At 41.3% G+C, this 24,443-nt stretch overlaps 1 protein-coding gene across 9 annotated transcripts in view; it reads left to right on the top strand.

Annotated features, from left to right (window-relative positions):
- Positions 1-24,443, top strand: part of amph (amphiphysin) — a 132,944-nt gene that overhangs the window by 9,947 nt on the left and 98,554 nt on the right. For all 9 annotated transcript variants that reach the window (XM_014139119.2, XM_014139120.2, XM_014139127.2 and 6 more), the window contains exon 2: positions 22,572-22,652. In XM_014139119.2, coding sequence (XP_013994594.1) covers positions 22,572-22,652 — 81 coding nt within the window. The remainder of the gene's footprint in view (positions 1-22,571; positions 22,653-24,443) is intronic.

Genomic DNA, 24,443 nt, shown 5'->3' with positions numbered 1-24,443 from the left:
TCGGATACTGATTGACTGATCGGGAGAAGGACTAAAGGTTTGTTTCTCTCCACAACGCATTGTATGAAACCAAGCTGAATTTGCATGGAAGTAAAATTCTAGGTTGAAGTGTTAAAATTGTAGTATGTTTCAATGTTATCATTGTTGATGATAGTGAAAAAATGGAGGACAAGAACGAAAGGAAAACCTGACTAAAATGGGAGATGTTTTGTACCAAGATGTTTTTACCCTATAAATCAACTATTTGATTAATGCCTGTACTGTGTTAAACAGTTAGCTGTGGTATTGCGTTCATTATAGTGGTAATGCAATAGGCTAGTACAGTCTTATTTTTTTAGTCTTTTATTTGTTGATTGTGTTGTGGTTTGAGATGGGTTTTCGATACAGGTCAGGAAAAAAAGTTTTTTCTTATCCAGTTGTTCCTAGTGGATTCAGTATCAGTTAATTAAATCAGACTTTATTATCTGGGCTTACCATTTAACCCCCTAAGGTCGATGTCTAATGAATTAGCATAATACAAAAATCCCCTTAAAAATCGGTCCATTTAAACTAGAGATTTTTTCATTTGATGCATCTCAATCCACCGCATCCACCTATGTCGCACATCCACATCTGTGGTGAAAGATGACAGAACTGTTTGTCAGATCATGAGACAGCCCAAAAATCGGTCTTCTCACAAAATTGTCTGTTTCATTTGCATGGCGCATCCATGTAGCCTTGGTTGCACAGACAAGTAACATAGTTAAACTCAAAATATGCAATTCTGTTATTTTGAAAATGCATTTTATTAGTCTTATGTTTTTTAGGACATGCCTAAACGAATGAATAATGGATTTCTTTGTGATGGTGTATATTCAATGGATTTATTCAAATAGACGCCCACCCACATTTGTCACGCCCTGACCTTAGAGAGTCTGTTTTATTCTCCTTTTGGTTAGGTCAGGGTGTGACTTGGGTGGGCAAATCTATGTTTATGTTTCTTTGTTGGCCTAGTATGGTTCCCAATCAGAGGCAGCTGTTTATCGTTGTCTCTGATTGGGGATAATACTTAGGCAGACCTTTTTCCCACCTGAGATTGTGGGATCTTGTTTTTGCATAGGTGCGGTGTTGCCTGCAGAACTTTACGTTCGTTTTGTATTTTGTTGTTTTTGGCGGTGTTCATTTTAAAATAAAGTAAAATGTTCGCCTACCACGCTGCACCTTGGTCCGATCATTACGACGAGCATAACAACATCGCACATTCCCACTCCTTGGAATTCTAATTCCAACCCCAGCTGTTGTATAAATTGTATTTTTACATCTCAATATAGAAGGCTGTTGGGACCTCATGTAAAAAATAAATAAAAAAACGGGCCGACCCATGGAAATCAAATTCCCGTCCAACTATTTCATTCTGGGTCTGGATTGACAACAGACCATGGCAGCAAATAAGGAAAAGACGATACATTGTTTGCTAGCTCTGGGGTGAAGATGCCCCTAGAAACTGATCTTGGGTTTTGTATTTTTCCCTGTAGCCCTTTCACTCGTACCCGTATACAATGCATTCAGAAAGTATTCAGACCCCTTCACTTTTTCCACATTTTGTTAGGTTACAACCTTATTCTAAAATGGTTTCAATTGTTGCTTTTCCTCATCAATCACACAATACCCCATAACGACAAAGCAAAAACAGGTTTTTAGAAATGTTTGCAAATTTATTACAAATCAAAAACTGAAATATCCAGACCCTTTACTCAGTACTTTGTTGAAGCACCTTTGGCAACGATTACAGCCTCGAGTCTTCTTGGGTATGACGCTACAAGCTTGGCACACCTGTATTTGGGGAGTTTCTCCCATTCTTCTCTGCAGATCCTCTCAAGCTCTGTCAGGTTGGATGGGGAACGTTGCTGCACAGCTATTTTCATGTCTCTCCAGAGATGTTCGATCGGGTTCAAGTCCGGGCTCTGGCTGGGCCACTGAAGGACATTGAGACTTGTCCCGAAGCCACTCCTACATTGTCTTGGCTGTGTGCTTAGTCGTTGTCCTGTTGGAAGGTGAACCTTCTCTCCAGTCCGAGGTCCTGAGCGCTCTGGAGCAGATTTTCATCAAGGATCTCTGTACTTTGCTTCGTTAATCTTTCCCTCGATCCAGACTAATCTTCCAGTCCCTGCCTCTGAAAAACATCCCCACAGCATGATGCTGCCACTAACATGCTTTACCGTAGAGATTGTGCCAGGTTTCCTCCAGACGTGACACTTGGCGTTCAGGCCAAAGAGTTCAATCTTGGTTTCATCAGACCAGAGAATCTTGTTTCTCATGGTCAGTCCTTTAGGTGCCTTTTGGCAAACTCCAAGCAGGCTGTCATGTGCCTTTTACTGAGGAGTGGCTTCCATCTGGCCACTCTACCCTAAAGGCCTGATTGGTGGAGTGCTGCAGAGATGGTTGTCCTTCTGGAAGGTTCTCCAATCTCCACAGAGGAACTCTGGAGCTCATTCAGAGTGACCATCAGGTTCTTGGTCACCTCCATGACCAAGGCCCTTCTCCCCTGACTGCTCAGCTTGGCCGGGCGGCCAGCTCTAGGAAGAGACTTGGTGGTTCCAAACGTCTTCTATTTAAGAATGATGGAGGCCACAGTGTTCTTGTGGACCTTCAATTTTTTGGTACCCTTCCCCAGACCTGTGCTTCGATACAATCCTGTCTCGGAACGCTACGGACAATTCCTTCAACCTCATGGCTTTGTTTTTGCTCTGACATGCACTGTCAACTGTGAGACCTTATATAGACAGATGTGGGCCTTTACAAATCATGCCCAATCAATTGAATTTACCACAGGTGGACTCCAATCCAGTTGTAGAAACATCTCAAGGATGATCAATTGAAACAGGATGCACATGAGCTCAATTTTGAGTCTCATAGCAAAGGGTCTGAATACTTATGTAAATAAAGTATGTCTGTTTTTGTTATTTTTAATACATTTGCAAGAATTTCTAAAAACCTGTTTTCGCTTTGTCATTATGGGGTATCGTGTAGATTGCTGAGAAATGTTTTATTTAATCCATTTTAGAATCAGGCTGTAACATAACAAAACGTGGAAAAAGTCTAGGGGTCTGAATACTTTCCGAATGCACTGTATGGGTTGAAAATGGCAGATTTGGACACTGATAAGCGCTTAAATTGGAACGCAGTAGTTTTACAGTAACATGCCGTCAGAGCTTAGGGTCTCCGCTTAACAGCTCTGTATGGGTTTTGACTGACAGCCGTTCCGAACTTCAGCACCGCGCAACAAGAAGTTGCCTCCTTCACTCTCCTAATTGGGCAACTTTTGCAAATGTTTTGTTGTTTGAGTAAGGAAAATGCTTTAAATTATGAGGACTCAATTATTTTTAAAGATGTTGAGGATTTTAATAAATGCCGCTTCAATGCCATACAAGCAAGCCAAACACCCGTGAGTCCAAATGTTCACTCCACATTTCATGTCATATACATTGTCAATGTTTATGATCACAATGTTTGATGTACAGTTACAAGATGACATGGTGTTCTACCCTTGGATGTCCTGAACAGAATGAGCCTGTTTGTTGTATTGTGAAGAAAATTTGCCACGGACCACGCATCTGAATGCATATCTGAATGTATATCTGAATGCATATCTGAATGCATTCATGACTCCATTCTATGCGCACCAAAATTAAGATCTGCTTCTCTGAATTGCCTTGTGAAAGCCTAACACTGTAAGATCGTATTTTTTTATTTAGCTAGTCATGTTGGCAATAGAACAATCTTTTCAATTATGCCCACCTGACCCAGATTCCGATTTTATTATGGACCGTTTTTGGATTGCGTAAATCACAACAGTAATTGTGTGAAAGCTTGGATGCAGGTCTTGTGTTCCAAACAAAACAACTACAAGTGTGCACCTGAAAGTTCAAGACTCTTCTTTGAGTCATGAAAGTGAATTTAAATTATTTGGCAACTGTGCACACTTTGGAGAGGTGTATGGCCACTTGGTAACACCAGTTAGACCTCTCACTCAAACCCTTGTCATTTTTTGGTCTCATGCTGCACCTACTACCCCCAATTTCCCAAGAATAATCTAATCATGTTACTGAATGTATCCAGAGTATCTCAGATTTTATTAGCAACAAATGCAGAAAAAAAGTACAGTAAATGTAAAATGAACATAAAATCAACAGTGTTCATGTTTGGATTCAGTCTTGTGTCGAGTTAAGTGTTGTGTCCTCACCTTTTAGTGTAATCATTTCCCCATAACTTCCAAACTGTTCCCTTTTAAATGCTACCTTGGTTATGCATTCCATATTTCTTCTGTAAGAAACATTTCAATTTTGCCCTATAGGTTAATTCCCACGAGTGTAAGGGGTTAATGTTGATTGGGTAGGAGAAGCTGATCCTAGATCTTCATCTAGGGGAAACTTCAACCTGGAGAAGGCCTGCAGGAATAAGAGAAAGGACAATGAGTCCTTTGTTATCAGGGGGAAGGTATTGGATGTAGCCTGGCCCTGATATGAGATCCTAGGGCAGGATGGATCACATGATGAGGAAGTAGGGTAAAAGAAACAACCAATACCAAGACACATCATGCCCCATTATATACACCTATAATGGATTTGCAACTGCTACAAGGGTTTATGAGACATTAAAACCTTGTCAAAAGCATTAATCTAATTTTACAATATTAAAATCTCTGCTCGGTTCCCAACCCGGCAAGTTTATATTTTTTTAGAAGGACTCCTCTGTGTATTTTCAGTGTATTCACTGTTCCTCTTGTTGACACAATCAATGTTGTTAGTGTTGTGCTGGTCCTGTATTCAGTGTTTTTCTTTATTATCTAAGCTTTATTGTGGAACAGTTGGGTTGGTCTGGTTTGATTGTGATTCATGTGTGAGTGGTAACAATATAACCTTGCAGGTAAAAATACACAACAGTAAGCATATATTGCCCCCTCATCTCCACCCACTTCAACAATGATTTGCCGTGAAGAGACAGAAACATTTTGGCAGTGGCTGACCTGTTAAGACCACTATACTGATGAAGTGCACTTGTCGGAGTGTTGAAATCCTGCACTAGAGCTCCATCCATAATAATGTTTTAGCAAAGTGTCCATGCTCAGGTATCTTGGCTTAGAAACATACTCCACTTTTTGTCTCTTTCACAGTAATGTGGTAAACATTGTCAAAACGATTAGCTCAACTCAAAAGTTTAACATGTAAACTCAGCAAAAAAAGAAACGTCCTCTCACTGTCAACTGCGTTTATTTTCAGCAAACTTAACATGTGTAAATATTTGTATGAACATAACAAGATTCAACAACTGAGACATAAACTGAACAAGTTCCACAGACATGTGACTAACAGAAATGTAATAATGTGTTCCTGAACGAAGGGGAGGTCAAAATCAAAAGTAACAGTCAGTATCTGATGTGGCCTCCAGCTGCATTAAGTACTGCAGTGCATCTCCTCATGGACTGCACCAGATTTGCCAGTTCTTGCTGTGAGATGTTACCCCACTCTTCCACCAAGGCACCTGCAAGCTCCTGGACATTTCTGGGGGAATGGCCCTAGCCCTCACCCTCTGATCCAACAGGTCCTAGATGTGCTCAATGGGATTGAGATCTGGGCTCTTCACTGGGAGAACACTGATATTCCTGTCTTGCAGGAAATCACGCACAGAATGAGCAGTATGGCTAGTGGCATTGTCATGCTGGAGGGTCATGTCAGGATGAGCCTGCTGGAAGGGTACCACATGAGGGAGGATGTCTTCCCTGTAACACACAGCGTTGTGATTGCCTGCAATGACAACAAGCTCAGTCCAATGATGCTGTGACTCACCGCCCCAGACCATGATGGACCCTCCACTTCCAAATCGATCCCGCTCCAGAGTACAGGCCTCGGTGTAACGCTCATTCCTTTGACAATAAACGCGAATCCAACCATCACCCCTGGTGAGACAAAACCGTGACTCGTCAGTGAAGAGCACTTTTTGCCAGTCCTGTCTGGTCCAGTGACGGTGGGTTTGTGCCCATAGGTGACGTTGTTGCCGGTGATGTCTGGTGAGGACCTGCCTTACAACGGCCTACAAGCCCTCAGTCCAGCCTCTCTCAGCCTATTGCGGACAGTCTGAGCACTGATGGAGGGATTGTGCGTTCCTGGTGTAACTCAGGCAGTTGTTGTTGCCATCCTGTACCTGTCCTGCAGGTGTGATGTTCGGATGTACCGATCCTGTGCAGGTGTTGTTACACGTGGTCTGCCACTGTGAAGACGATCAGCTGTACGTCCTGTCTCCCTGTAGCTCTGTCTTAGGCGTCTCACAGTACGGACATTGCAATTTATTGCCCTGGCCACATCTGCAGTCCTCATGCCTCCTTGCAGCATGCCTAAGGTACGTTCACGCAGATGAGCAGGGACCCTGGGCGTCTTTCTTTTGGTGTTTTTCAGAGTCAGTAGAAATGCCTTTTTAGTGTCCTAAGTTATCATAACTGTGACCTTAATTGCCTACCGTCTGTAAGCAGTTAGTGTCTTAATGACAGGTGCATGTTCATTAATTGTTTATGGCTCATTGAACAAGCATGGGAAACAGAGTTTAAACCCTTTACAATGGGTGAAGTTATTTGGATTTTTACGAATTATCTTTGAAAGACAGGGTCCTGAAAAAGGGACGTTTCTTTTTTGTGATATTATAGCTAGCAGAGCAGGTCGCTAATGGCTAGCATGGCTAGTGTGTGTTGAGGATAGCATTCCATTTAGCTAGCATTGCTGCGAATAGCATTCTTGTAATGTCTGGCTTTTGGTGACTTTGCTGTGCTGTGAGACTGAGACTCCTGGCTTTGCCGAGAGGTTAATATTTGATAGGCTAGCTGTCTCTGCTGGATTGCGTTTCCCCTCTAGGTTTTGTGCCCAGGGTGTAAACAGAGCTCAGGGACTAATAAAGGTAGGCCACATAGTAATGGGGTTTGGGTGCTTGGGTTGCCGACTGACACCTTAGCTGGATGAAATAGCCTGGGGTGTTAAAATAATCACCAGCCGCCGTTGGGCATTTGAAAGGAGCATTGTCAAGGCTTGCTTGAAATAATCACTTGTAAATTTCTCACTCACATCTATTGCAAGTTAATCTGCAAAGTAAGCCTGTTGGTAAAATTCACTATTTAATGAATGCAACTACCTATCCTGACATATAGTGGTGGCATATTCAATGATTATAACCTGTAAGAGAATGCTCATCAGCTTTTATGTTTGATTCTCTCCTGATGATGTTCGTTGGAATTGACCCTTACTTTATTGTTGTTATTTTATTGAACAAGGACAGCAGTGGTGGGACCAAGTCACAAGCAAGTCTCAAGTTACAAGTTGAACGGGTCAAGACTCAAGTGCAAGTCTTGAATTCTAAAACAAAGTCAAGTTTTTTCCCACCAAGTCAAATAAAAAAAAAAAATCTTGTTTTGTCTACAACACATTTTGATTATCCTATGTAGGCTAATTGTCAAATATGGACCTTGTAGAAGTCGTACTGGCAGGAAATCAGCAGAAGGCATGGCAGGTTGACATGCTCAGAGTGTAGATTTATTTACAGATCTTGGTGATCCAATGGTGAAAGCACCATATCATACAAAATATACAAGTAGATTTACCAAATATACATGGTCAATAGCCCAAAAGAAATAGCCTCTGAATCAGGCCTATCCTGTCCTATCTGAACGGACACAGGTAGATGACAAGACTGCACAACCTCCCCTTGAGAAACCAAATGGAATCTGTCTAACAGAGCTCCAAGAGGTACATAATACAGGCACTTGGCCCCCAGGACCATACATTTACCCAATTTGGCAATTACAACCAATAAACTGGTTCTACAATGTAAATGGCAATTTCCACATCCATTGTTACATTGGTACATTTGTAAGTTTGATTAATAATGATTTATTAGTGATATTTCAACACCATACTTACATGGAACAATCATTTAGTCTTATTCAGAGTTGTGACTCCAAAGCGTGGAGCGCAGGCCACGTAGCCTGTTCTAAGCACACTGAGTTGCCCATGCTCCTACTACACAATACAAATGACAGAGACGTAGGACACAGACGTGGAATAAACATAACTTCTACCTCATGAGTCTTGCGAATGTTCATGTGCACAATAAACATTGTACCCACTCAGAGCAGGGTAAGAAATGGTTGGCTAAATGAAAAGGTATCGCAAGCCTACTACACAGAAAACAGAAATGTCTAAGTGTTACAATAAACGGTACGGGATGGAATGATGAAACACCAGCAATTAGTGTAGGATTACATGGCATATAGATTTACCACATATACATTTAAACGTGTGAAAGCAACAGCAAACATTTCAACAAGAGAAAAAAAGCACTCTCTGCTGGTTGGAGTTTGGAAAGACGCGCCTATGGTGAGTCTTAGCCACAGTAATAATTAATTTTAACAACAAATTCCAAATGCAAGCTTCATAAGTAAATGATCAATTTCAAGCTATTTTTAAATACCGAAAGACCAGTAGGCCTATGCTAGTAATTGTTGCCCCATTGCTGGTGGGCTTGCAAAGTAAACAGTTAATATTCTTAATCACTAAACTATTTTTGGAGCTGCATATTTATTTATTATGGCAATCCTCTCTCCCTACAATTTGACATTTGTCGTACACAGCAAATCAGCAATCTGTTTGCTAGCTCACCCGACCTGTGTTGATTGACAGTTTGCTGGTCCAATCAGAGGGCCCAGTGTGAGTCTCACTAGCCAATCTGTTGCAGATTTTTTTTGCAAGGGCTATGCTGCAGCTACTGTCTCTTGCTGCATGAAAAGTAATCCATGTAGACTCTGTGCCACAAAATGAGTGACAAAACATTACAAAATCTAGCCATATAATTTCGACATTCTAAAACCTGCCAAGTCATCACTCTCAAGTCAAAGTTGAGTCCAGAGTCTTGAGGCTCCAAGTCAAATCTCAAGTTATTTATTTTCTAAGTCGAGTCTCTTGTAACTCGAGTCCAAGTCATGTGACTCGAGCGAACAACTCTGAATGATAGTGTATATATTTCGGATTTTACAGAGAAGGGAGAATTCATAAAGAGTTATCACAGAACAGGTCATGACTATATAAAGCAAAGGCAGTGACTCAGAGCATTAGCCTAAACCGCGGACTGGAGGTTGTGATGTTTTGTCACATTCGGAAGCATCAGAGAACAACATTACAGAAGAAGTAGACTACCCTATTCTGGCAACCCTCTGTTAATACATTCCCCACCCAAATTCAATATACATCTGTATGCGAGGGTAATTGAACTATTCACGGGCTGAGGTACTGCTGGTTTTCTTTCCTACCTAGTTAATTAATTGGTCAATTGTCATTGGCCAATCAATCCTTCACCTGGGTCATGTTCAGTAGGCAGAAAGCTTTTTGAGGTGAAGTAAAAAGAGGAGGTACTGTTGCAAAACATTGATCTACTACGCTATATATTTATTAACACAGCCCAAGTGTCCATGTTTAGAAGCAAAGAATGAAACCAGATGTGTTTCTGTACTCCAGGACCGTAGTGGAATATGTCCACAGTATGTAGATGCTTTACTTGGTTGTTTTCTCCATTATTTGCATGTTCTACTGTTGAGAATGTGATTATATTGGTGCAGTAGAGTATTTCAGTGGAGTGACTGACCCTTGAAACAGCTGACGAGCTGTTCAAAAGAGGGTACCTTAGGGATGTCTGTCTGACGCATCATTCATATTAGCATTTGCTTAATGAACCAACAAAGAACCCTTGCAGTTGCTCTATATTTACAGTCTCCTTAGACTGTATACCATTGGCACGCAAGTGAGAAAATGCAAGTGTATTTTCCATAATATCCATGCAATGTTTTCAATATTTTATTCATCTTCTCATGTTGTCTTTTTTCAACCTTGGGGAAGGTTGGTGGGTTGTGGTTAACTACAGTTGGAGTAAAATGTGAGTTTAAGGATAGAGGTTGACAAACCAAAAACCCTGCTCAAACTGTTAATAACACACACCTTGTACGAATGAAAAATAATGACAGATAATGTGACCATTCTGAAACTAGTAGCTACGCCTGATAAAACCAAGGATGATTTAACTAGAGTCACATTCTATATTTTTATCTCAGGCTTGCTATAACCTTCTGAGATGGAGCATCTTGGCTATGTGGTCCTATGTGATTGTCCAATATCGAATGTTGCTCATGATTCGATTTGATTATTGTAGGTGGACAGGGTTACAGCCCCAACAATAGACAGACATATGGTATATTTACCTGTTTGTCAAGTAAGCAGTACTGTCTACTGAGTGCTTTATATAGAGTAACAGGGGGAGAAAGGGTACAATATTTTAAAAACCTGGTTAGACGATACCCAAAGGTCCATATAATCTATTTCTTACCATCCTAGGTTTGAGCCAATCGGTTGTGTTGTGACAAGGTAGGGGTGGTATACAGAAGATAGCCCTATTTGGTAAAAGACCAATATCACAGTGCCATCCGTTTTGTCACCAAAGCCACATATACTACCCTCCACTGCGACGTTTATGCTCTCGTTCGCTGGCCCTCGCTTCATATTCGTTGCCAAACCCACTGGCTCCAAGTCATCTATAAGTCTTTGCTAGGTAAAGCCCCACCATATCTCAGCTCACTGGTCACCATAGCAGCACCCACCCGTAGCACGCGCTCCAGCAGGTATATTTCACTAGTCACCCCCAAAGCCAATTCCTCCTTTGGCCGCCTTTCCTTCCAGTTCACTGCTGCCAATGACTGGAACGAACTGTAAAAAAATCACTGAAGCTGGAGACATATCACCCTCACTAACTTTAAGCATCAGCTGTCAGAGCAGCTTACAGATCATGGCACCTGTACATAGCCCATCTGTAAATAGCCCACCCAACTACCTCATCCGCATATTGCTATTTTTTTTCTTCTCCTTTGCCTACTATCTATGGTGGTGAAACAGACAGCACTATCCAAGTAGCCTACTATCTATGGTGGTGAAACGAACAGCACTATCCAAGTAGCCTACTATCTATGGTGGTGAAACAGACAGCACTATCCAAGTAGCCTACTATCTATGGTGGTGAAACGAACAGCACTATCCAAGTAGCCTACTATCTATGGTGGTGAAACAGACAGCACTATCCAAGTAGCCTACTATCTATGGTGGTGAAACAGACAGCACTATCCAAGTAGCCTACTATCTATGGTGGTGAAACAGACAGCACTATCCAAGTAGCCTACTATCTATGGTGGTGAAACGGACAGCACTATCCAAGTAGCCTACTATCTATGGTGGTGAAACGAACAGCACTATCCAAGTAGCCTACTATCTATGGTGGTGAAACGGACAGCACTATCCAAGTAGCCTACTATCTATGGTGGTGAAACGAACAGCACTATCCAAGTAGCCTACTATCTATGGTGGTGAAATGGACAGCACTATCCAAGTAGCCTACTATCTATGGTGGTGAAATGGACAGCACTATCCAAGGTGCTAATTAGTTCAAAGCATTTTAGACGTCACTGCAGTATGCCCACATACTTGAGTATAGCTGCGGGCTTACGCAAGTCCGAATATCTTATAGCCTAATTATCTAGACATCAATGTACAGCAACATTTTTAGACGACACTGCAGAACACCTGCCATATGCACACATACTCAGCTGTCGGGCTTACAAGACCTGAATTTAATATAATTTTCAAGACATCAATGTAGCAGGAGAACAAATATCGCAAATAAAACAAATACTTGAAATAAAATAAATCAATGTAGGCCATGTGATCATATGAAGCACATATTCAGATTACAAACTTGTTCTGTGCTGTGAAACCTCCCATAATGACTCTCCCCATGTCAAGTCCATTTAACTCCTGAGAGTCAACTTCTTGCTCAAAGCCATGAGCGGGCATGTGGCTGTGATGTTTAAACTCCTAAGGCTGTTCTGAAGACTCTGGCATAGTGTCTATTTATTTTGTTCATTTTCAGTGTTAACCTGGGTGTCCTCTTTAGCCTTGTCTACAAGGCTTGCTGCCACCAAATGCACCTTGGTTCAGGCATGTTCAAAAACCTTTTTTCTGAGGGCTCTTTGTTGTTTTTTTAACTTCTGATGCGTAGGATGTTCATTTATTGTACATTCCACCCACTCTTTTACTAGTTGAATCCCTCCAGTTGTTTCTAGACTGAAGCTCCCTACCTTTTGGTATGTTGTACAGCCCAGCTTTCAATTCTGCATGTTAAGCCAGGGGTTATACGTTTGCTTGTTCTTGAACTGCAGATTGTACCTCCTCCGAGTACTCGGTGGATGCACTGCTCCCGGTCTCCCTCTCCCTGTGAGTCTGACTTGCTAGTAGCCTACTAGCTAGTGGAGGTGCCGGTGGTGATTGCTCAACTGGCAGGATTAGCATTGCCATCAATAACAGTTTACACCTCACTCCTTTCCTCCGGCACTGACAGCTCGTTCTGGGTTTGATTCACCATCTTTCTCTGGATTTTTGGACTTGAAAAATGTCAAACTCGATTGCCTTTTCTTATACATTTTTTATTTCGCATTCCCACGATTCAAATTCAGTAGGGAGACTGATTACGTAGGGACCTCTTCACTAGCTGACCACCACTACCAAGACCTGTGTCAAGATCAGTTAATTACCCCACTGGCCCTCCCCATAACCTCTATGTACAAATAAGAGAGCAGGTCTGGAATCAGTGTGGCAGGATAGGATGATTACATAGAAGGATCACTGTGCTTTTACATGATGGTCTTTCTGGGGGGCGGGAGAAATAACAAGTGGACAACTTGATTTAATGCAGATCGCTTTTATTAGAATGTCTACAGTGCGAACAGTGAAATAATGAATAAATCATGCCGCGAGAGTTACCGTATCTGGGCAAATAGGTGCCGGAACAAACAAAGTAAAATCTGAGAGGTGTTGTTCCGGCAGGATCTGGCTCAGTTAAGCACTGCTGGCATAGTGGGGATGAGAGAGAGAGAAGAACAAAGCTAACTGTATGACTCACACATATACAACAGAGAGGAACTACAGTACCAGTCAAACGTTTGACAACACCGACTCATTCAAGGGTTTTTCTTTATTTTTACTATTTCTACATTGTATAATAATAGTGAAGACATCAAAACTATGAAATAACACATATGGAATCATGTAGTAACCAAAAAAGTGTTAAACAAATCAAAATATATTTTAGATTTGAGATTCTTCAAAGTGGCCACCCTTTGCGATGATGACAGCTTTGCACACTCTTAGCATTCTCTAAACCAGATTCACCTGGAATGCTTTTCCAACAGTCTTGAAGGAGTTCCCACATATGCTTAGCACTTGTTGGCTGCTTTTCCTTCACCCTGTGGTCTAACTCATCCCAAACCATCTCAATTGGGTTGAGGTCGGGTGATTGTGGAGGCCAGGTCATTTGATGCAGCACTCATCACTCTCCTTGGTCAAATAGCCCTTACACAGCCTGGAGGTGTGTTTGGTCATTGTCCTGTTGAAAAACAATTGAGTCCCACTAAGCCCAAGCCAGATGGCATGGCGTATCACTGCAGAATGCTGTGGTAGCCATGCTGGTTAAGTGTGCCTTGAATTCTAAATAAATCACCAGCAAAGCACCCCGAAACCATCACACCTCCTCCTCCATGCTTCACAGTGGGAATCACACATGCAGAGATCATCTGTTCACCTACTCTGTGTCTGACAAAGACACGGCGATTGAAACCAAAAATCTCACATTTGGACCTATCAGACCAAAGCACAGATTTCCACCGGTCTATTGACCATTGCTTGTGTTTCTTGGCCCAAGCAAGTCTCTTCTTCTTATTGGTGTCCTTTAGTAGTGGTTTCTTTGCAGCAATTCGATCATGAAAGCCTGATTCACGCAGTCTAAATTCCACAAATTAACTTTTAACAAGGCACAGCTGTTAATTGAAATGCATTCCAGGTGATTACCTATTGAAGCTGGTTGAGAGAATGCCAAGAGTGTGCAAGGCAAAGGGTGGCTACATTGAAGAATCTCAAATATAAAATATATTTTGATTTGTTTAACACTTCTTTTGGTTACCAGATGATTCCATATGTTAATTCATAGTTTTGATATTTTCACTATTATTCTACAATGTAGAAAACAGTCAAAATAAATAAAAACCCTGGAATGAGTAGGTGTGTCCAAACGTTTGACTGGTATGGTGTGGTTGACAGTCTCTGTATTCCTCTACCTTGTTACAGGACAGCAGGTAGCCTAGCGGTTAAGACCGTTGGGCCAGTAACCAGATACAGCAGTGGTGTCTGCTTATGTCACATGACTATCTGTGCCATCTCCCTGGTTGTTTGGGAGAGGGGAACTTGATACACAGGGAGAGGCGGGGGAGAGGAGGAGGGTGTTTGTCTCTGACAGCCATTCCCCAGGAGGGCGTTCCCTACCATCCGTGTTTCCCCTACACCCCCGTTGTGTCCTCCTCAGTGTGTCATATAGTCCAGGGGGACAGGATGCCCTCTCATCTCCTTCAGCCTTAGTGTCAGGCCCTGTTTGAATGCTTTACAAACACAGTTCATTCCTATGATCAGTAATCACTGATCTAACACAAATGAATAGCTCTAAGCAACTTGACATATGGTAAAAGTCTGATTTGTATATGGGTGCAGCTCATGCCTAAGAATAATTAAAGTGTAACAATAGCAAAACCAAATTGGTGCAGAGTTTTAGGCTCTACCGGTATTTCATATTTATTTTATACAGGCAAAAATGTTTTGTGTTGAGTGTCAGCCATTTTTGTGTTTTCTACTCACAAAGCACAATCAGCTGAGTTAATGTCATACCCTTAAGGTAGATATGTGTTAGCTGGCAGTATTGTTTGTTGCGTTTTCTTTGTGCTTGCTCACTTTCATGTGATACATACCGTAGTGTACACAATTGATGACTTATTCATGGTCAAAATGTATAAATGTTTTGACAGTATTGTGTGTTGCCTACCATCTTAGAAAAAAGGGTTCTAACTAGAACCATTGAGCGTTCTTCAGCTTGTCACCATAGGGGAACATTTTATGGTCCTAAATAGATAGAACCATTTGCCTTACAAAGAACCCTGTCAAAGATGATGGATATACTGACAAGATGCATGTCTCTCTGCCATAAGAATGGGCGTCGTTGTCCACAAAGCAGCTTGATGCGCTGTCTAGCTCCCACCTATCCTTTCTTTGGACTGGTGCATACATCTCATTATTGTAATCCTTTTTTGAATATTTGATGAGGGTTGAGGGTTGTTGACGGTTCATGAGGGTTGTTGACGGTTGCTCACTTCCAACATTTCAAGTTATGAATTGAATTAAAATGAACTTCCTGAATTGACCGAATTCACTCCAACCAATGAAATAACCTCTGGACTGGAGGTTGGAATCAGTAACGTGATCAACAACAGACTTTGTTTTATTAGGATCCCATTAGCTGTTGCTCACAGAGGAGCTACTCTTGCTGGGGTCCACATAAAACATAACATAATACAGCCTAAATTTGAAAATTGATTAAATTTAGATTTTGTGTCACTGGCCTACACACTACCCCATAAAGTCAAAGTTAATTAAAAATGAAAAGCTGAAAAGTCTTGATTCAATAAGTATTCAATCCCTTTGTTATGGTAAGCCTAAATAAGTTAAGGACTACAGAATTAGCTTAACAAGTCACATAATAAGTTGCATAGACTCACTCTGTATGCAAAAATGGTGTTTAACATGATTATTGAATGACTACCTCATCTCTGTACCCCACACATACAATTATCTATAAGGTTCCTCAGTTTCTGGAGAGGAAGGAAACCACTCAGGGATTTCACCATGAGGCCAATGGTGACTTTAAAACAGTTACAGAGTTTAATAGCTGTGATAGGAGAAAACTGAGGATGAATCAACAGTGTTGTATTTAATCCACAATACTAACCTAAATGACAGAGTGAAAAAAAGGAAACCTGTACAGAATAAAAAATATTACAAATACAACACATTAATGAGTACCCCTCAAACAAAGTGGTGTCTGCATCATGTAATGATTATGCTTGTAATCGTTAAGGACGAAATACTCAGTTGTGATCGTTTTTTTTGGGGGGTGGGGGATTAAAAAGAAACAGATTGGAGCTAAACACAGGCAAAATCCTAGAGGAAAACCTGGTTCAGTTTGCTTTCAACCAGACACTGGGAGATGAATTCACCTTTCAGCGGGACAATAACCTAAAACATAAGACCAAATCTACACTGGAGTTGTTTACCAAGAAGACATTCAATGTTCATGAGTTGCCTAGCTACAGTTTTGACTTAAATTGGCTTGAAAATCTATGGTAAGACTTGATCACCGCTAGACAGCCATTTTCAACAACCAACTTGACAGAGCTTGAAGAATTATTTTAAGAATAATGTGCAAATATTATACAATCCAGGTGTGCAAACCTCATAGACTTACCCAGAAAGAATCAGTTGTAATCGCTGTATTGACTCAGAGGTGTGAATACCTATGTAAATTAGATATGTTTGCATTACAATTTCAATACATTTGCCAACATTTCTAAAAATATGTTTTTACTTAGTCATTATTGGGTATTGTCTGTAGATGTTTGAAGAAAATAAAAATAAAACATTTGAATTCAGGCTCTAACACAACAAAATGTGGAATAAGTCGAGGGGTATGAATACTTTGTGAAGGCACTGTATATACACATCAGCAAACACAGCCATACATACGATACATATCAGCATACATGGTATGTGTACCACTTAGAGGGTGAATGGGCAAGATAAAAGATTTAAGTGGCTTTGAATGGGGTAGATGCCAGGCACTTCGTGTTGCGTTGTGCATAAGAACAGCCCTTAGCCGTGGTATATTGATTAATAATACAATCATTTGTTGCTTGTGAGCTCAATAGATTGCTATGAATATTTTCAAAGACGTGTAGATCCTCATTATTTAGACCATATAGATTAATGAGCCAAATCTGTTTATCATCCAATAGCATATTCAAAAGGACCCACCTTCCTTGCGGATCTGTTTGGACAGTTTGGACATTCGGATTGAAATTATTATTAATTAACATCAGTAGCTATTTTACATTTCTTTGTGCATGACAGAAGTACATTTCGCCACCCCAGTCATTTTCCCACACAACTTCATCAATAGATGTAGAGTGAGTTTCCTGTAAACATTAGATATTATATTCCTTCTCTTTTAGCCAGGTAAATACTGATTGTCTTTTCTTATTATCTGCTAAGCCATTACAATTATAACTGGCTATATTTCTGTCACCACTTACCATAATGAGATAAAAGTTTCAAGTATACTTACCATAATTAATTACTTACATACAACGTTCGCCCTCCCGACGCCCCTCAGCCTAAAACCTAAAGAGGCCCGAGGTGGGAGGTGGGAGGAGCGTCTACTCCATGGTCATTATAACCTAGATAGCTGATTTGAGTTCATAGGAGTGGTCAATAGAGATAAAGAGATGGCCAATAACTAGCAAGATATAACAAAACAAGAAATGATGAACTGTCTAGAAAAGACACCAGCATGAACAGTTCTAAATAAATGTAAAAAAGGATGAAAAAAACACAGCAGCCAACAAAGGCAATCAATATTAGCAAACCTTTAGCTGACAGTAATACCCAGAATTGAGAATGTAAGAGAAAAAATAATATAGTGTCACGGATCCCTCCGGAACTTCCATTACGCACACCTGTCCCCTATTCCCACTGATTAGTACTTATATAAGTGTGCCCTTTGGTTTCCATTGGGCTGTCCATTATTGTTACAATGTCCGTTGGTGCGTGTGAGTACCTGTGCTGTGTGTTTTGGGCTTTCGTGCCCTTGTGGATTGCGCAGATATTTACGGGTCTCGTCCCATGTGTTAATCATTGTGGGTTTGTGTTATTTATTCGAGGTACTCCTCGCTCTTTTGTTTGGGTTTCTACCCTGTATTTTGTTACATGTTTGTTTGGCCTTCGTCCCCGTGCCTTTACACGGCACGCCAGAATTTGGGCTTAATAAAAAAATATATATATTACGCATTCCTGCGCCTGTCTCCCGAATCATTTATGCTAATGTGACATATAGAGGATAGAATATATCATGTATCCTCTCCAGATGAACTCTTTCCCTTCATCTTAATTAATTCACTTGAGACAATAAATATCAATATCCCAATATTAACTACCAATACACCAAATTATGAATAACGCATTATAAATATAGAAAAGGATAGAAAAAACGTATAGAAGTATCCCCTCTAAAATGGTTTTCCCTTAAGATTAAATATACCCTAATTAAATCTGTACAATCAATTTCAGCAGAACAATACCTTTGATATCCATACAATAGGGAAACAAAACAACAACTGCAAAACGTAGAATATAACAGTATATCCACTCAAAATGAAGTGCTTCCCTTCAGATTAATTAAATAAATTCTGGTCAATTGGCCTAGGCCATGACACTGAGAAAAATGATAAATCACCAGTCCGATTAATTCAGAATATGCACAAACAGAATGATGAATTCGTTTTGCAGAAGGGTGGAAAATAAATAGTCCATCACAGATAGCCATAGGAGATAGTCCATAGGCCTATATCGCTCATGTTCCATTCGGATTGTCACATGACATCAGTAATTTCAGATTATGTTGAGTTGTCAATCATTTCAGATTATGTTGAATAGTCAATCATTTCTATTCTCCTGGCATGAAAGCGTGCACATTCTGTATTTGCACACAGGCCTACATTATACATTTGCACAGCCTATCAAACCCTATTTTCAGATTGCGTGAATTAAAACTGCTTTCACACTACACGATATTTGCCACAAATGTTATGATCATGCTCTGAAAGTTTATACGAGCGCTGTGTAAAGGTTCTCGATGGTCATACAGGCTTGAGGAGCCAAATGAAAACAAGCTTCATATTGATTATCCCCGATGCACATTCTAGAAATGTCTGACATCCTTGGTTCCAGTAAACGGTCAGTAAACATGAAAGCAAATTTGATAATAGAAATCAAGTAGCGTGAAAGGTTATACGATTGTAGGAATTATACAATTGTGTAGTGTGAACGGAGCTTTGGGAATGCCTGGAGACAGTTGAGGTCATTCAAGAGTGCAGAATCCTATTGAAAACGCTATTTATTTAGCTTTTATTCACACAATTACATTTTTCTGAAGTATAACAAGGCAGCAGAAACACAATACAGTGGGGGGGAAAAAGTATTTGATCCCCTGCTGATTTTGCACAGATAAAGAAATGATCAGTCTATACTTTTAATGGTAGGTTTATTTGAACAGTGAGAGACAGAATAACAACAACAAAATCCAGAAAAACGCATGTCAAAAATGTTATAAATTGATTTGCATTTTAATGAGGGAAATAAGTATTTGACCCCCTCTCAATCAGAAAGATTTCTGGCTCCCAGGTGTCTTTTATACAGGTAATGAGCTGAGATTAGGAGCACACTCTTAAAGGGAGTGCTTCTAACCGCAGCTTGTTACCTGTAAAAAATACACATGTCCACAGAAGCAATCAATCAATCAGATTCCAAACTCTCCACCATGGCCAAGACCAAAGAGCTCTCCAAGGATGTCAGGGACAAGATTGTAGACCTACACAAGGCTGGAATGGGCTACAAGACCATCGCCAAGCAGCTTGGTGAGAAGGTGACAACAGTTGGTGCGATTATTCGCAAATGGAAGAAACACTAAAGAACTGTCAATCTCCCTCGGCCTGGGGCTCCATGTAAGATCTCACCTCGTGGGGTTGCAATGATCATGAGAACGGTGAGGAATCAGCCCAGAACTACACGGGAGGATCTTGTCAATGATCTCAATGCAGCTGGGACCATTGTCACCAAGAAAACAATTGGTAACACACTACGCCGTGAAGGACTGAAATCCTGCAGCGCCCGCAATGTCCCCCTGCTCAAGAATACATATACTGGCCCGTCTGAAGTTTGCCAATGAACATCTGAATGATTCAGAGGACAACTGGTGAAAGTGTTGTGGTTAGATGAGACCAAAATGGAGCTCTTTGGCATCAACTCAACTCGCCGTGTTTGGAGGAGGAGGAATGCTGCCTATGACCCCAAGAACACCATCTCCACCGTCAAACATGGAGGTGGAAACATTAAGCTTTGGGGTGTTTTTCTGCTAAGGGGACAGGACAACTTCACCGCATCATTTGACGGGGCCATGTACCGTCAAATCTTGGGTGAGAACCTCCTTCCCTCAGCCAGGGCATTGAAAATGGGTCGTGGATGGGTATTCCAGCATGACAATGACCCAAAACACACGGCCAAGGCAACAAAGGAGTAGCTCAAGAAGAAGTACATCAAGGTCCTGGAGTGGCCTAGCCAGTCTCCAGACCTTAATCCCATAGAAAATCTGTGGAGGGAGCTGAAGGTTCGAGTTGCCAAATGTCAACCTCGAAACCTTAATGACTTGGAGAAGATCTGCAAAGAGGAGTGGGACAAAATCCCTCCTGAGATCAGCAGGGGATCAACTACTTTTTTCCCCCACTGTATATACAAAAATATGTGGACACCCCTTCAAATTAGTGGATTCGGATATTTTAACCACATCCGTTGCTGACCAGTGTGTAAAATCAAGCACACGGCCATGCAATCTCCATAGAGAAACATTGGCAGTAGAATGGCCTTAATGAAGAGCTCAGTTACATTCAACGTGGCACCGTCAAAGGATGCCACCTTTCCAACAAGTCAGTTCGTCAAATTTCTGCCCCGCTAGAGCTGTCCCGTGGAATCCGCTAGGAGCAACGGCGGCTCAGTCGCGAAGTGGTAGGCCACACAAGCTCACAGAACAGGACCGCCGAGTGCTGAAGCACAGCACGTAACAATTGTCTGTCCTCGGGTGCAACACTCACTACCGACTTCCAAACTGCCTCTGGAAGCAACGTCAGCACAATAACTGTTCGTCGAGAGCTTCATGAAATGGGTTTCTATGGCCGAGCAGCCCCACACAAGCCTAAGATCACCATGCGCCATTGGACTCTGTAGCAGTGGAAACGCGTTCTCTGGAGTGATGAACCACGCTTCACAATCTAGCTGTCAAACGGATTAATCTGGGTTTGGCAGATGCCAGGAAAACGCTACGTGTCCGAATGCATAGTGCCAACTGTAATGTTTGGTGGAGGAGGAATAATGGTCTGGGGCTGTTTTTCATGGTTCGGCCTAGGCCCCTTTAGTTCCAGTGAAGGGAAATCTTAACCTACACTATACAATGACATTTTAGACGATTCTGTGCTTCAAACTTTGTGGTAACTGTTTGGGGAAGACCCTTTGCTGTTTCAGCATGACAATGCCCCCGTGCACACAGTGTGGTCCATAAAGAAAAGGTTTGTTGAGATCAGTGTGGAAGAACTTGACTGGCCTGCACAGAGCCCTGACCTCAACCCCATCGAACACCTTTGGGATAAATTGGAATGCCAACTGCGAGCCAGGCCTAATTGCCCAATATCAGTGCCCTCACTAACCTCACTAATGCTCTTGTGGCTGAATGGAAGCAAGTCCCCGCAGCAATGTTCCAACATCTAGTGGAAAGCCTTCCCAGAAGAGTGGAGGCTGTAATAGCAGCAAAGGGGGGACCAACTCCATATTGATGCCCATGATTTTGGAATAAGATGTTCGACGAGCAGGTGTCCAGATACACTACATGACCAAAAGTATCTTTTGAAAATGCTGTACTCATTAGCAACCAGTACTCAGTACCCAGTTCAACTAGAATGCAATTCAGTTGGTATTCAATCTAGTTGGCAAGTCTGTAATATGCTGCCTTCTATTGTTTTTTATTGCGTTTATTTTATTGTTGTGCTATAAAGTGTGTTGCGATTTTAAATGCAATTAAATCAAATTTGATTTTAAATAGATGAGTGTGTACTAATCTCCGGGGTGAAGTTTCCCCTAATGCAGATCAAGGATCAGCTTCTCCTCCCCCAATCCTAACCTTAAAGGCCCAGTGCAGTCAGAAACATGATTTTCCTGTGTTTTACATATATTTCCACACTGAGGTAGGAATATTATTGTGAAATTGTGAAAATAATGATAATGCCCTTTAAGTGTAATAGCTGTTTGAAAAGACTGCCTGACATTTTTCAGCCTGTTTTGGTGGGAGGTAGTTTTGACCTACCTGGCGACATCACCAGTTAGTTAGTAGACCAATAACAGAGTTTCAAACCTCTCTGCCAATAACAGCTACTTTTCGTGTTACATGTGGCTCGTCCAATTAAGCCCCTCGATAACTCCACTCCCAGACAGTCTTAGCAAAATTCTTGCTTGAGAAATTTCTCTTTGCTAAGAAGCTATTTTTATTTGAAAGTAATCACAGTAAGGTACTTAATTGTTACTCGTAAATTATTTGATATTGAGATATAAACGACTGCATTGGACCTTTAACTATTAAGGGGAAATGCAAAACTGACCCAAAATCAGTATCTAGGGGCAATACACCCTGCTCCTATCAGCAGCAAAAGTGGCTAATTGATGCTTATTTCACAGACTGTCTCAGAACATCTTGTGTTCATTTGGTTCCAGGTACTGCAGAAACTGGGAAAGGCGGATGAGACGAAAGATGACCATTTTGATCAAGCCGTCCAGAACTTCAAGCGACAGGAGGTGAGGAAGGCCAATGTCTTTGTTCTATCGTATTATATTACATAATTTTGTCAGGTACCATCTCAGTGGCCTTTTGTTTAGAGTGTCCACCCTGAGATTGGAAGGTTGGGAGTTTGTTCCCCGGTCCAGTTCTCCCACACTCTCAAAATGGGACCTGATGTTTCTCTGATTGCATATAAATTAAAAACAATACTACGATGCCTGGTGAACGGATTCCTTCTCCAGACACCCTTGTTTCATACATGTATTTGGACAGCAGATGGAGCCCTAAGGGTGCTGAAGCACCTGCCATTTTGCCCTACTATATAAAAAGTGCCCTTTTGATTGATGTTTTAACTAATTACTTTATATTAAATGTGTTTCTCTTTCTTTTCTCTCTTGTAACTTTAAATATAACAAACTGCCCATCCCATCAAACTAGATAATTTCTCATAAACATTATTTGGCTACAGGATCACTAATTTGAGATCAAATGTTTCATATGAGGCAACAGTACAGAATTTCACCTTTTATTTGAAGGTACAGTACCAGTCAAAAGTTTGGACACACCTACTCATTCAAGAGTTTTTCTTTATTTTTACTATTTTCTACATTGTAGAATAATAGTGAAGACATCAACACTATGAAATAACACACATGGAATCATGTAGTAACCAAAAAAGTGTTAAACAAATCAAAATCTATTTTATATTTGAGATTCTTCAAAGTAGCCACCCTTTGCCTTGATGACAGCTTTGCACACTCTTGGCATTCTCTCAACCAGCTTCATGAGGAATGCTTTTCCAACAGTCTTGAAGGAGTTTCCATATATGCTGAGCACTTGTTGGCTGCTCCTGTAAAAATTAATAAGGACCAACCAGGTACAACCCTAAATCCGTAAACATGGGCACCCTCATAGATATCATCCTGACCAACTTTCCCTCTAAATACACCTCTGCTGTCTTCAACCAGGATCTCAGCAATCACTGCCTCATTGCCTGCATCCGTAATGGGTCCGCGGTCAAACGACCAACCCTCATCACTTTCAAACGCTCCCTAAAACACTTCAGCGAGCAGGCCTTTCTAATTGACCTGGCCCGGGTATCCTGGAAGGATATTGACCTCATCCCGTCAATAGAGGATGCTTGGTTGCTCTTTAAAAGTGCTAAATAAGCATGCCCCATTCAAAAAATTTGAACAAAGAACAGATATAGCCCTTGGTTCACCCCAGACTTGACTGCCTTTGACCAGCACAAAAACATCCTGTGGCGTTCTGCATTAGCATCGAATAGCCCCCGCGATATGCAACTTTTCAGGGAAGTCATGAACCAATATACACAGTCAGTTCAAACAGAAATATACATCCTGTAGCACTAATTCCAAAAAGTTTTGGGACACTAAAGTCCATGGAGAATAAGAACACCTCCTCCCAGCTGCTCACTGCACTGAGGCTAGCAAACACTGTCACCATCAATAAATCTACGATAATCGATAATTTCAATGAGCATTTTTCTACCGCTGGCCATGCTTTCCACCTGGCTACCCCTACCCCAGCCAACAGATCTGCACCCCCCGCAGAAACTTACCCAAGTCCCCCCCGCTTCTCCTTCACCCACATGTTCTGAAAGAGCTGCAAAATCTTGATCCCTACAAAGCAGCTGGGCTAGACAATCTGGACCCTCTCTTTCTAAAATTATCCGCTGAAATTGTTGCAACCCCTATCACTAGCCTGTTCAACCTCTCTTTCGTATTTTCTGAGATCCCCAAAAATTGGAAAGCTACCGTGGTCATCCCCCTCTACCCAAACTGTTA

The sequence above is a fragment of the Salmo salar genome, chromosome ssa14 (genome assembly GCF_905237065.1).
Source record: "Salmo salar chromosome ssa14, Ssal_v3.1, whole genome shotgun sequence".
NCBI lineage: Eukaryota > Metazoa > Chordata > Actinopteri > Salmoniformes > Salmonidae > Salmo > Salmo salar.
Note: the sequence above shows the minus strand (reverse complement) of the source record. Positions and strands in the feature narration are given on the sequence as shown.